Below are 14,550 nucleotides of genomic sequence, written 5' to 3' on the forward strand. Positions count from 1 at the left end.
ACTTCAATAGTTTTCCAAGGCAATATAAGCCACAACTAACGTTAGTTGTGGTCTACAAGTACATATCACAACTAAAGTCGGTCATGATTATAATATAAACTGTATTGGAATGATCATAATCGAAAAATCGTAGTCTAACCAAATTAAACACGACTAAATGATTGTGGTCTATATCAATGCCTTAATCAACAACCAAAATTTAATTAGAATATTCAAATATAATTTAGGGAAGAAATAGTATTTCTCTATTGAAGTAGGACTTACAAACGCTACATATAACCATAGTATTAAATTTCTATCAACATGTCAATATTTCCACGTTTCCATGGGTTCGACATCGAAATAAGGAGTGAATCGATATTTTCATTATATCGTAAAAAATCCACGAAACATAATAATTAAGCAATAAAATACCAATAATAAAATTATAATATAAATAATAGGTATTTTAACTTTTAATAATCGTAAAATGTTTATTTACTAATTTAAGTTTATTTTTTGTTTTTATAATTTTTCCAAAAATATTCATAAAAATCGAAATTTTATTGATATTTCCATCAAAATTTATGTAAAATTAAGAGCTCGATAATTCTATCGACATCGACATTTTAAACCTTCCATACAATACTATTTATATTTATAAAATTTTAAATAGCATAATTCAAATTTTTTTTAGCTTATCGAATAATGAGTTAACGAGGTAGATTAACAGAAATTTATGCTCTGGAATAGAAGTTATGAACATTTAATTATAATAATTTAAATATAATTTTAAAATCATTTTTAAAAATTCATATTTCCTTCCTTGTCGCGTCAATTTGCTCTCGTTTTCGTTTTCGCTAAACGGAGGGAGAAAATTTTCACCGGCAAAATTTGGCGGGAAAGCCGAAATCATGAGCTCGTCGGCGGTGGATACGGAGGCGCCGGATCTAGTTTGCCACCTTGACAACGTCCAAGGCCTGGTGGATGCCTTCACTGCCGTTCGATGGAAGCGCCATCAGGTTATTCCCGTCCCATTTTTCCTTCCACTTCAGTTTCATTTCCCCTTTTTTCGAACTCTACAGATTTCCTCTCTGTTTTCTGGATTAATGCCCATATTTATTTTTTATGATGTTAATTTGCTTGTTTATCACTCAGGACGCCGTAATCGAACTATCGGAACATGGCATCGTTTTGATCGTTGAAGAATCCGGCTGTCTTCAGGCCAAAGTGTATCTGCAGCGTGAGGTTTTGGATTTTGAGTTTAAAATTTTTATCTCCTAGTTATGTATTGATAGATTGATTTTAAACTGTTACTCTTGAGTTTGTGAAGTTGAAAATGAAGAATAATTATGATTCAATTTGTACGAAATCTTGAATTGGAATGCTCATCTTCACAATTTATGTTCGAAGAAGGAAATTTGATCTGATGCGTGTTTCCATCTCCGTTCCCGTTTTTAGAGTGACCGAAGTTTTGCTGCTTTTCTACATGTTACAGCTTTTCATTCGTTATGAATACAGTGCACAAGCTCGGCCCAGGTTTGGAGTGAGCTTAGGCATTTTTGTTGATAGTTTGAATACATTTTCTGTTCCTGGACGTTTAAGCACCATTGAAATCAAATACCCGGGACCTGACATGCAACTTCTTTTCAAGTATATTCACTTTGCCCTTCTTTGCATCACGTATCATCTCTATTGTAGACTCTATGTTTGGTTTTTTTTTTTTGGTAGGCAAACCAAGTACATAAAGCTTTCAACTATTCTGATGTTAATTTAATTTGATTGGTAAGATGAGAATTGAATTTGTTTCTGGTTTTTAGGCTCCGTTGGTATTGATTTTGGAGGCGTTAACAATGACAAAGTGACTCTGGAAATTTAATAGTTTTTGGTATTTGGTTAAACAAATTACCTTGATTGGCTTCCTAAAATATTTGACGGCTCTCACCAACATTTTATAAATAATAGCAATCTCAAACTAAGCCTGGACTTCCATTGACGAGCAATGTAACTCATCATCTTATATTCTATCTACTTGTTAAACCCTTTGATGGTAAATTTTTACGTCCCTTATAGACTCTTTTTCTTTTTTTCTTTTTTAAACAATATCTCTGAATTCTATCATGGAGAATTCTGAGGGTACTATTAGGGGTTTATGGGTGCGAGTGGTATTAGTAAGGGCATAAAGGTAATTAGTTAGAGAGTTAATTTGTTATAAGTAGAGGGAGAGTGATGGAGGGAAGACATACAATTGTTTTAGTAATTTTGGGCTTGGGTCACCATTCTCAAGAGGGTAGGCTCCAGGTACTTTATACTTGGTTTATCCTGTACTTCTTCATTCTCTATATTTCAATATATTTCAGATCTTGATTCCTCTCTTAAGTGGTACCCTCACAAGAATCTGTCAGTATCTTCATATTTTATGAAGTTAAATTCTGAAATTGGAGAAACCAATACAAGTGGACTAATTAGAAATTCTATTTAGTTTATTGTCCTTTGATGGAACATTTTTTTTGCTGAAATGAGATAAAAAATACAGTTCAAATGTAAGTAACTTACTCCGAGTTTGTTACCAGGTCAGTTGATTCATTAGATGCTTGCATTTATGCGGAGATCAGAACTAGAATCCCAGATACGATCTCATGGGATTACAATTTTGAACCTGCAGGAAGCAGCCCACTCAGTTTCACTGTCAAGGTATAAGTTTATATTGTAATTAACTTTGAAACCTTTTTATATATGCCAAAGATGATATCTGACGTAGTTCCTAGAAGATATAAATCTGAGAATACTTTGAAGGCAAGATAACAATATGAAATTTATGAATCTAAAGAGTATATTAATTACAGATCATCGAAGAAAAATAACTGAAGATTGTTGTTTGAATACCAGTCTGCAGCACTGAAGGAAGCTATTGATGATCTTGAATGGCCTGGATCAAGTGTCCTGATAGCTCTACAACCAGATCCCCCTTCTGTCACCTTCAAAGGTGAAGGCCATGGAGAATTGCAGGTATGGTTGTTCACTGTTTCAAAAAGCCCTCCCCTCTCAATTGTGTGCCTGTTTAAGTCTCAGGTCTAGCGCCTTTCCTTAGGTGAGCTTCACAAAATAAGACGTGCTTCAGTTGCATGCCTTTTGTGAAGCCTCATGGCTCAAAGCCCTAGGTCTTGGGACTTTTTCATTATTTTTAAATGGTAATATTTAGGATTTTTCTCCTTTATTAACAAAAAAATCAAATTTCCTAAGCTAAATGCAATTTTTCTTGTGTTGAGGTATTTTATTTTATTTCTCCATATTTTCACTTCAACTATGTTTTCTATTCTTTATATAGTACTTTTATCTATAGTGCGCCTCATAGAAAGAAAGTTCGCTCTTTTCTTTCTTTTTTTTTTTTTGTTCTACACTTGAGCTCTAGAAGACTATTTAAAAAACAAACAAGCTGAAATGTGAAATCACAGTACCATTGTAATAATATTTATACAACCCATTCTTACTTCCCACGTAGGTGGATTTCATGTATTATGCAAATACCGATCTTCTGATCTCATTCCACTGCGATCGACAAGTATCCTACAGGTAACACGGTTCCTTCACAAAGTTAAACATATCAAATCCTAACACATGCTTCACTTTGCTGCAATTATCTGTTTCTGTTTGATGTTCAATGAGTTAGGTACAAATACAAGTTTCTCCGTGCGACAACTTCGAACATTCCGAGCAGTGTTATAAGAGAAAACAGGGGAAGCAAATTGACTATTGGGAGAGGAGGAATGCTAAAAGTTCAACACCTTGTTTCTGTTGCAAAACCATCCACTTCACACCCTCATATAGATTCTGCTGGTTATCAGCAACCCAGTAGAATTGCTTTCATTGAGTTCTTTGTAAAACCAGAAGATGCCACAAATGATTAGTACACCTTTTTTCAATATTAATTTTTTGAAACATTACATCACATTTGGAGAGGAGAATTCGAACATGCAACTTACTAGAGGAAATAGAAATGTCTTAACTGTTAAACTATGTTTTAGGTTGGCGACACTTTTCAAATATTTTGCCATCCGTCGGCTCTTTTTGGCCTTAGTAATGAAGTTTGCGTTCGTAGGGATGTCTGTGACATAACCATGTTATTAAATTTTTGTCAACATCTTGATATTTTCATCCATATTTTTACGTTTTCATGGATTCGATATCAACATGAGAGGTAAATCGACATTTCTATTTTATTGGGAAAAATTCATGAAAATGAAAAAAATAAGCATTAAAATGTAGTATAATATAAGTAATAAACATTCTAATTTTTTAAGAAGCATAAAAGGTTTATTTATTAATTTAAATAATTAATTTGAATTTTTTATTTTTTATAACTTTTCTTGAAATTTCTATTGATATTGACATTTTATTTATATTTTCATGGTCAAATTGAGATCTTGTTTTTTTTTTTTTTTTCTTGATTATTTTATTTTATTTTTATTATTTTATTTTTTATTTTTAGATATCGACATTTTGAAGCTTAGACGTAATACTATTTAATGGTAGAATGCTACCAGATTTGTGCAAGCATGTGTATGTATGTACGTTCGAGAATGTTGCTTTGACTTGTAAGTTTGAGTTGATGCTTGATCAACTCATATTTCCCCAAGTGGATTTCTATGAACCAATAAAAAGAACATTGTCATTTTTTTTAGAAAAATATTCTTTTGGTCCTATATTTTAGGTCTAGTTTTTATTCCGTCTCTAAATTTCAAAATGTTATATTTTTATTCTTTTAAGTTTTGAATTTGGTTTCAATTTAATCCATAAGTTTAAAAATGTTATAAGTTTATCTCAAGATTAGTTTTGTTTCAATTTGTTCAATAAGTTTCAAGATTTATAATTTTAAACTCGATTTCCATCTTTAATGTTAATGTCTATTAATTAATTTAAAAGAAACTAAAAGTATTGTAATTAATTAAATTTCACTATTTTTTTTATCACAATTAAAATTAAATGTAAAATTTTACTTCATAAATTTTTAAATTAATTAGTATATACTAATGTCAGAAAGTGAATATTAATGAAAAATCGAAATTGAAAGTATAAGTTTACCTACAGACTAAATTTGAAACAAAATTCAAATTTCGAAGATATATTTGTAACATTTTAAAATATAGAGACTAAACTAAAATTAAACTCAAAACTTTACTAAATTGTAATATTTTAAGACCTAAAGACTAAATGGAAACTAAACTCAAAATCTAGAGACGAAAAGATATTTTCCTTTAGATTTTTCCACAATGACCCATCATACACAAAATGGAAAGCTTAGATAACTATCGGACACTTTTAAAATTTCAAAAATTCAATAGACACAAACCTCAAAGACCAAACTTATAATTTAACATCTACATTTTTACAAGAGTAATGTATCCTACTAAGTCGTGTTTAAAATTTCAAAAACTCAATAGCACAACATGCCTCTCCCTCGTTACAATTTTCTCATCTTGAAGCACATGGTGTAACCAATATTTAAAATGTCAATATCATTAGAAATATCGATATCTTGATTTTACAAAAATATCAATGAAGATATCAATAAAATGTTGATGTCGATGTCGATAGATATTTCTGAAAAAAATTAAAAAAACTAAAAAAATCAAATTTTAGAATTTTTAATCAATTTAACATGTTTATGATTTATATGATATTACATTTTGTTGCTTAATTTGTTATATTTCATAGATTATTCTATAATATAATGGAAATGTTAATTTATCCGATATCGAACTCGTGCTAATTTAAACCTATCAATGAAATTTATTACCATGAATATAACCACCAGCACTCCACCTTTGGTAATTTCTTTAATCTATATATGTCTTTGATGCACAACACAGTGCTTTGCTTTTATTTCACTGGGGATAATTGGTTGGCAAAACTACATATTCATTAGAAATTGGAAAAGTGAAAACAAAGCTTTGCATATATACTAAACCACAAATAACTAAACAAAGTAAAAATAAAAGTGTCGGTCTTTACATTACGACCCTGTTTATAATGAAAATTGGTGTAATCGTAATGAGATTTCATTGATAGATCAATCGTAATGTGCCACAATCGTAAACATAATTGGATTACTTTTTTTTTTAGAATATGTGATATTATTATACAACAACAAAGGGGATCCCATAGTTCGGGATAAGATAAACACACTAGATAAGACCAAGAAGGTCAACCTGCGTCATCTGTAAACACACTAAATAAGACCCAACCTGCGTCATCTGTAAACACATTAGATAAGACCAAGAATGCCCACAAAACACACTGTAACCGTTTAGGATCAAATAGTAACGGTAATAATAAATATGACATTTATAATTCTCATGTTATAATAGTAACAATAACAATAATTGTAACCGTAATAATATCGGCTAGTGGATACCACGTAATTTTGAAACACAATCAAATTAATCATTTTTCATGCCCCAATTGGATTGGGCTCTTCAATTACAAACTTGAAGTGAACCCTACATTTCATTAACACCGATGCACAATAAATATAATCAAATAGAGCTCACTTTTCATATTGTCATTGATTTGTTACATTTTTCTTGAGGTAAGCGTGACCTAAATTCTTTCGATTAATTTATGTTGCCAAAGCATCTTGCTCCATGACCAAATTATCACCAAAATTCTTGAAGGAAGATGAGAAAAGACACAAGGTGAAAAAATTTATAGGGAAAGCAAAAAGAAAATTGTTGTATGACCTAAGATAGATAGCTTTAATGATATGGGAACAATTGAGTAATGAGTCCAAACATCTTGGTCTAAATAAAATTGTTTGTTAAATAAAAAATTCAAGCCTGACAAATGTTGAACTTAGAAAGTAAAAGGCAATGTCTTAAAATTGTTTGGAGAATATGTAACTTTTTTATAAGAAACATTTGATTGACCAATAAAATAGGGGAATTCATTCGATCTGGTAAGAATGCTCTTTCAACTTAACATTTTCAATAAATCAAACCTTCTCTTTCATAATACTGCATAACTTAACAACAAATTTATATGACATGTATTTCATTTGCCTTATTTAGCACATAAAATTTACAAATACAATGGTCTTCAAAGCTAAGAAATATTCATCAATCAATCAACAAGGGAGGAAAACAATACTCATGCTTGGCATATGCAGAGTTATGCTTGCATATGTGCCTTGCCAAAATCTCCCAAAGACTTCGAAAATTTGGTCCATATTACTCCTATTGATGCTCTTGATCCGCCCTAGTGACATGTCAAATACACTAACAAGATGCGTTGGGCTTTTGCAAATTAGGATGAGTTCAGGTTGAAGTAGATTTATTTCCACAGATCGAAGACTCTTCTAAATTTGTCGAACACCTACAAGACACAAAATTGAAAGTTCAATGACCCTTACAACACAAAATTGAAAGTTTAAATAACTATTAAACACTTTTAAAATTTCAGACTCAATGGACAAATCTCAAAGACTAAACTTACCTTTGCATTTTTACCAGAGGCATGTATCTAACTGAGTCATGTTTAATGAGAATCCTCTCAAGCTCTAACATACCGCAACATACCTCTACCTCATTCCAATTTTCTCACCTTGAAGCGCGCATTGCATATCCACCATCCTTCGTCTTTGATAATCTCTACGATCTATATAACAGTCAAAGTGAGCATAGATGATTGACATGTACTCCTTTGAGATAAGAAGTTCAAATCTCCGTACTAAAATTTAGCAATTGAGAAGGTTTCTAAGATATCAATATAAACATCACCCCTTCAACTGAATGTTGTTCTAACATGGTTCTCACATTGGGTTGTTCTAACATGGCCTTCAAATTGGTTATAACAATGTTCCATCAGTGCAACAATCCAATTAGGATTTCAGACACCATTGAGACCATAAAATCAGTATGCTGGCACAAATCAGGCACCATGAACAAATGAAAAATCAAAAACCGAATCAGTCATGGCGTTTCTCTCAGCAAATCTATCCCAGTAAGTGATCCAGAAGTTAAATGAGATCATACGCAGAATAAAAACCATTCACTTCCATGCATCAAAGTCAATAGATTGCAATGAAATGTGACCCAAATACAAATCCTCCAAATGTTTTTTGCATAACCCGAATCGTCGTTTGTTCAAGCTAGGATGGATGGAACTCGAGAATCCAGTTTTCCATCCCGGAAACTTTTGTCTCTCCATGACATGAAGAGTATAAACACTTGGTGCAGGAGCCAAACATCCAACGACAAAACAATTGCAAGGACGAGATTGGCTGACCATTCTGGCAAGAGATAGCAAACACAAACCACTATATGAAATTCCATACTTTAGTGCCTCATCATGGTCTAAACCATGGGTATCTGGTGACTTCTCTTCTTCTTGCTCGATTTCAGGAGAGGAGTACATCTTACTCAGTTCTGAGTCAAACTTCTTTTCTATTTCACTTTCGTGAATACGATGCTTTGCTGCTAGCGTTCGGATACAAGATTTCCTAACTAGATCGCAAATTAAGATCAACTCGCTGAAGTTAGAACAATTGTTGTACCATCTAAACCAACGACGAGATACTCCTAAAAACCAGTCAATAATTTGGGTGTTATCTTGTAAGATGAGGAAAGGAGAGGAGCATGGATGTCCTTTATTTGTGACTAACCTATACCGCAAAAGTCGTTTTCTGATAGAATTGACTGGTGCTATAATCTCAGTTATGAAAGTAGGTTTGACAGAAGGATCATAATTTGGTAAAAGAGCAACAGTAGAAGCTGTCTCAGCAGAAATATATTCTTGCACACACCTTTGGAACTCATAGAAGGAATCTCGAAGTTCCAGAGGAAGAGAAGGTTCCACTGCATGCTTAGATAAGATTTTTTCTTCACTCTCTGCAGCTCTTGCGTTTAGATCTTGCATCCAAATTTTCAATAGAACCTTGTACCAGTGATCAGTTTCCATTCCAGCTTTACGAAAACTGGAAATTTGATTCAAAGAGCTATTTTTAGCTAAATGCTTGATCTCTGACTCTTTAACCTTTTTCAAACCATGAGCAAGCCATTTCTTCCCTAACCACACTGTCCAAGCATTCCAAGTCTCCTGCTTTTGTAAAGCAAATAGCTCAACTTTTTTCTTCAACTTGTGGACAGATTTTACAGCAGGACTTTCTTGCACACTTCGTCTGACCAAACAACCAAGAAATCGAATTCCGTGAGTCTCCCCACATGATACCATCTCCTCTTGATGATTGACGTCCAAATGCAAAGTCTTCTGCAAGAAATAAAAAATCTCAGACCTAAAACTTAGAGCAACATCTTTAGAACCTGACACCGCCAAAAAGATTTCATCCATATAGCGACAACAGTATACTCGTATTTTGTCTTTCTGCTCACCTGGATAATCAGAACTATTTCCTTTCAATTGTCTCCTAAACCAGCTCCGCAGCCTTGATTGTGACCCATCTTGACCAGTATTACCATACTCATTAATAGCCTCATATTTCATAGATAATCTGAAAAATTCTTGGTCAAAGAGGTTTAGATAGATGTTTGTTAATATAGGAGACAAAATTCCCTCTTGTGGAAGACCGTGACCTTTTGGGAAACCCCCAAACTCCAAATTCAGTGCCCCAGCCACATATATACTTCTGATAACAGCAAACAGTTTGGGGTCTTCTATCTTGTCCTCCATTACTGTAATGAGTTTAGCCATCACAAGCTCATCCATCTTTTTGCTTAAGTCAATTGTGAACCACCAATCAGGATTTTTTATCTCTTTTCTGATGTACTTCAATGCCGTTGAGTGTCCTCTTCCACTTCGACAGCCATGAGATATCTTGGAAAAATGTGGCCTAAACACACACTCCAAAACTATCCTTATGGCTTCCTGAAGAACCTTCAACTCAATCTTCGGTAAAACGAGTACTTCTTTTCTCGAACTTAATATGGAGAAAGTATTGGCATTGACATCAAAATTACCATTAGAAAGCTCTTCAGCCATAGATTCAAATGAGATTAAACAGTCATTCGACATTATATCAACATTTGAGTTAATTCTAACACAGTCATAAGCATTCTGAAGAGTTGTGGGGCAGGCAATCACTTTCCCCATCAAGTCCAAAAACTTCCCATTCAAATATTGTGCCTTCACCCTCTCCTTAATCTGAATTTCAAGTGATCTCTTAAGTTCCATTTGAGTCTTTGATCTTTTCAGATCAACATCAAGAGATTCTTCAACAAGCGAGGCCAAGTTCATGGCCAGTTTCATTTTCTCCATTCCCTTGTCAATTTCATCATCAGCACAGGTGAGAGTTGAATAATTTTCAGAATTCTGAACTCTTTGAACAGACTTTCCTGCCATAAGTAATAAGGGTCCACAGGCAATCACACACAAGTCACATAACTATTCAGATGTTAGAATAAAAATTACAAAGGAAATGCTTGATTTAAAAAAATTTAAACGGATTATTCAACAAGAAAGTAAAGATCAACTGCAGAAAAGAGAAGGTTCCATCATTGCATTCTATCAAATTCGGAACACCACAAAGAAAAAAATCAAACATTTCATAACATGAACACTGAAAAAAGAAACTATAATACAACTAAGGAGCAGCTTAGTATATTGGATATTTACCAATGACGGAAACAACGGATGAATCGACTTTGCAAACATTTACACACAGCAAATTTGTAAGGTTCCGCATATTGATTCTGCAAAATCTTTGAAGCCCCCCAAATTGCATTTTTGCATAACTGTAAAGAACGTTGAGAAAAAAAAGCATCAATGTAATTAAGAACTTTGCCAAATGCGAGCAGATTAAACCATCGGAATTTGTCATTAACATCCATTGCTTCAGTTCTTGTCAACCAAGGGGATTGATGATCTCTCTCATAACAATACTACAAATTTTGATATAGATCACAGTCACTGTAAAGTTGGAATTCAACACATACTCCAATTTCTCAGCTCAAGACAGCATCGAGCTATCAAGTATTGCCTGATAATAGTAGCTAAATACTTTCCTTGTGGAGAATTTTCCTTTACAGCCAAGTTAGCTAGGAGACCTTGTAAGGTTTGGAGAAGCAATTTGGAAATCAATCTTGCCACTAAAAGGAGTAGGCATGGGCAAAAAAAATCTTTTAAGGTTACTAATTAAACGATAAAGTAATATGATATATGAAAGGTGTTGTTAGGACATGGGCAAGTTTAAAAGAGATCTGTGTGAATGAGGAGGATGTTTCCAGAATCATTAGTTTCCCTATATAAATAAAGAAAATATTCAACACAAATTATTAGGCCCCGATTTGTTGCATATCCCAAAAATGAAGTCCCCCATTTTCATGTAGAAAGCTACTTACCAATTACATAAATAGAAAAACGAAAGACATCCATTTTTATGCTAACGAGGATTCGACTTAGGAAAAATATTAAGAACAAGAACTTTGATTGACATATACTCCAATCTTTTAGTTATAGAGCAAATCATAATTTCATTCTCCAGTTATGAATTCAAATATCTATCCTAGAGAGTTAAAATGTAAAAACTGTCATGATTTTAAAAATTACCAAATTAGGACTTTACATGAAGCCTAAAGTTAACCTAAATCTCATACCTAAGTCACTGAGATGATATCTAGAGCCTAGAGAAATGCACCTTGGATGAACTACACTTCTCAGCCATATTCTAAACCTTTTTCACTGAGAGTTATACATGTATGCCAGGGACTAAAGTGAGTCTCAAAACAAACCTTGTAATCTTGCATGAACTCGTAATAAAGAACTGTCTCTGGTTCCGTATTTGCAGCCTTCAGAAATTCAACAGTCCTTGACTTCCATTAACCACTATTGAAATAATAAAAAACTGAATTTTCTAAGTGAAATATAATAATGCAAAGAGTTAACACAATTAGTGCCTAGTACATCTCCATATTTAAATGTTGCTCCAAAGATCTTAGGCTCCACAACGTAGTAATCTTTATCTAATAACTTTAATCTAGATGATTCATATCCAAAGAAAAACTTTAAAACAATTCTAAAAATAAAAACAGAAAGTTATATTCAACACAATTCTGAAACAAGCTCTAAATTTGAAGTTAAATGCACAAGGTCCAAGTATAACAGTTCTCATCTTAGAAGGTTGATCGTGCACAATGTACTAACTAGATCGGGACGGAAGTGAGTTGTAGAAACATGTATCCATTATCCTTGTTCCACTTGGTAAGTGGAATTTATCTGGTTATCTTATACCAACCAAAATGTTTAAATTCAGAAAACGTGGACATTTGTAGAACTAGAGAATCCCAAAACTTCAATCAATCTTGTAGACTAAAGAGAGCACCACCTTGCCTAAAGCTCTTAATTTTCTCTAATAAAAGCAGTTTTTTTTATAATAATAACAACTTTCAATGAGAAAATTCAATTCTACAATAAGGGAGTCCAACTAAAAGAAAGGGCACCAGCTATGTAAAATAGAACTTACAAGTACCACAATTATATAAAATAGAACATACAAGAGCAATTAGAAGTTCTCTTTTATTCTGAAGACAAAATTACACATTGTATAAAATGTTGTAGATAATATCAACATGTAATTTAAAATCCGTACAAGTGCAAACTTGTTCAGACTGAAGTTTAGAGGGGTTTCTTCTATTTTCACACTTTAACATTACAACTTTTTATCATTGTATAGATTCCATAGCAAAGGAAACGAACAAACCTTTAACACAGGATGGATTATCTTAACTTCTTAAAAAAGAATGCATTATCTTGAAAAAAAAAACGTACCCACAAACAGCGCTGAAAAAGCAATACCACCAACGGCAGTTGCCTACGGTGAAGAGAACCCACAAACGGCACAGCTCAAGCATCCACGACGGTGGGGAAAGACTCACGGCGAAAAGAACCCACGACGGCGGCGAAGAGACCACAGCGGCGTCGTCTCTGGCGAAGGGCGCGGTGGTTGGAGACGCAGAGTAGTGGCATGGAGAAGAAAAGAAAACTGAGGGGGATTCATGGAAAAAAAAACGAGAGAAGAGGAGAAATGACCCAAGAAAGGGGGAAATTTGTACGGAGGCCTCCTGAATTTTGGCCCATGATTCAAAATCAAATGAAAAAGGTTGTTTTGCTTGCATCACACTGTGAAGTTACCAAATTGACCTTGGATGTGTGTGAGAAGGCCAATAGTTGGAACTTATTCTCGTTTCTCGCTCTCGTGCCTCACTACTATATCTCGCTTCTCACCACGTCAGACAATCAAAACCATTGATTTTTTATTTTTATTTTTTTAAATTCTACATCATGCTTCTCACTATTATCTCTCGCTTCTCGTTCTCGTTCTCGTTCGACGTCAGACACACCTAGAAGTTCCTGCAAGTCTGCTTTCTGTTGCTAATTAATGATCATGTACAAATTTCCTTCAAAATACAAAAAAGAAAAAAATTGTCGAAGGCTATAATTCTTTCAAATCAATTTAAGTATAAGGCTATTGAATGTTTATTTAAAATAAAGAACACAAAATGAAGGAATCCTTGCTTGGCTATAGAAAACCCATTTTCTATTCAGCTGCTAAGTATCAAACAGCAAAGGAGCCAACATTGGTAATGATGTAAAGGCTATTGAATCATCATAAACATTCATTACACAACCCAAGTAAGTAAAAGCTAAGTGTTCATTGTGTCTATTACTATTTACTATATTTAATGAATACAACAACGACATGAGAGTGTCTCAGAGTTTATGGCGCCGTTGCTGGGGAACTAGTAATAGGGACATGGACTTGAACCTTGCTTGCATTATTGTATAGCTTATGCCTATCAGATATCATCAACATAAAGGACTAAGAAAGCTACAGTCTTGTTGAGAGAGAGAAGCGAGATTTTGACAGAATTGCAATTTGTAATTTTCTGTATAATTTTTTGTAGGATGCAAAAGAAGTAGCTTTTCTTTTGGTATAGTGGTACATGGGATGATGAAAAAAAGTGCTACAATGAAGGTCGTATGAAGGGTATCATGGTGCTAAGCACATAAGAATTATATTGAATTGAGCACTATATTATATGAAATCACAAAAGTTAGCTCTTTAATGTTCAAAATTATGATCAAGCTTAAATACAAGTTGGAGTATGAATGTCCTTCGGTTTGCATAATGGTCGATCGTGATGTTAGATTTCTCCTCTCAGAAATGGATCGTAATAGACCTCCTATCTTTGTCAGTTTTGAGGAAATCAATCAAGAGACAACTTTTGAGAACACATTTACTAAACACTAAACCAGGTTGGCAACAATTCTGATGAGGATCCGAAGATTTTTCCAACGATAGTCTCTATGGCAAACGACAGTGTAAACCCATGGGATTCGTATGTTATCCAACGTTGTTCAGGCCGGAAGAGAGGTAGTAATGACAGTGTTGGGGATGACATTGTTGGTAATATTTTGTTGGCAGTGAGACTGTTGCAACAAATGCACCTTGCTCGACTCCAAGTGATGAAGGGTATGTGCCTTTAGTCACAAATGCTCTTTCTACAACACATGAGCATAATCCGATTCTAGGTACGATTTTAGGCACTTTGTTGGAAATGC

General features: G+C 33.6%; 2 protein-coding genes across 7 annotated transcripts; one reads left to right on the top strand and one right to left on the bottom strand.

Moving 5' to 3' along the window:
* The first annotated feature begins 784 nt into the window (after positions 1 to 784).
* LOC120074039 (PCNA domain-containing protein) lies at positions 785 to 4,081 on the top strand. The gene is made up of 7 exons (XM_039027017.2): positions 785 to 1,001; positions 1,138 to 1,227; positions 1,478 to 1,632; positions 2,553 to 2,673; positions 2,869 to 2,988; positions 3,482 to 3,552; positions 3,650 to 4,081. The coding sequence occupies exons 1-7, from the start codon at positions 894 to 896 to the stop codon at positions 3,885 to 3,887; spliced, it is 903 nt and encodes a 300-aa protein (XP_038882945.1). The 5' UTR covers positions 785 to 893; the 3' UTR covers positions 3,888 to 4,081.
* Positions 4,082 to 7,001: 2,920 nt separating this feature from the next.
* LOC120073312 (Intron maturase, type II family protein) lies at positions 7,002 to 13,059 on the bottom strand. 6 transcript variants are annotated; one of them, XM_039026076.2, is made up of 5 exons: positions 12,757 to 13,050; positions 11,721 to 11,814; positions 10,606 to 10,724; positions 7,471 to 10,325; positions 7,002 to 7,350 (listed from the first exon to the last, which is right to left on the bottom strand). In XM_039026076.2, the coding sequence occupies exons 3-4, from the start codon at positions 10,712 to 10,714 to the stop codon at positions 8,026 to 8,028; spliced, it is 2,409 nt and encodes an 802-aa protein (XP_038882004.2). In that variant the 5' UTR covers positions 10,715 to 10,724; positions 11,721 to 11,814; positions 12,757 to 13,050; the 3' UTR covers positions 7,002 to 7,350; positions 7,471 to 8,025. The 6 variants fall into 6 exon arrangements, with proteins under 6 accessions (XP_038882004.2, XP_090167651.1, XP_038882001.2 ...); XM_090311525.1 differs by having other exon boundaries at positions 7,579 to 10,325; positions 12,757 to 12,972; XM_039026073.2 differs by lacking the exon at positions 11,721 to 11,814 and having other exon boundaries at positions 12,757 to 13,059.
* Positions 13,060 to 14,550: the final 1,491 nt, after the last annotated feature.

The sequence above is a fragment of the Benincasa hispida genome, chromosome 3 (assembly GCF_027475165.1).
Source record: "Benincasa hispida cultivar pf3 chromosome 3, pf3_genome.v1.1, whole genome shotgun sequence".
Lineage (NCBI taxonomy): Eukaryota > Viridiplantae > Streptophyta > Magnoliopsida > Cucurbitales > Cucurbitaceae > Benincasa > Benincasa hispida.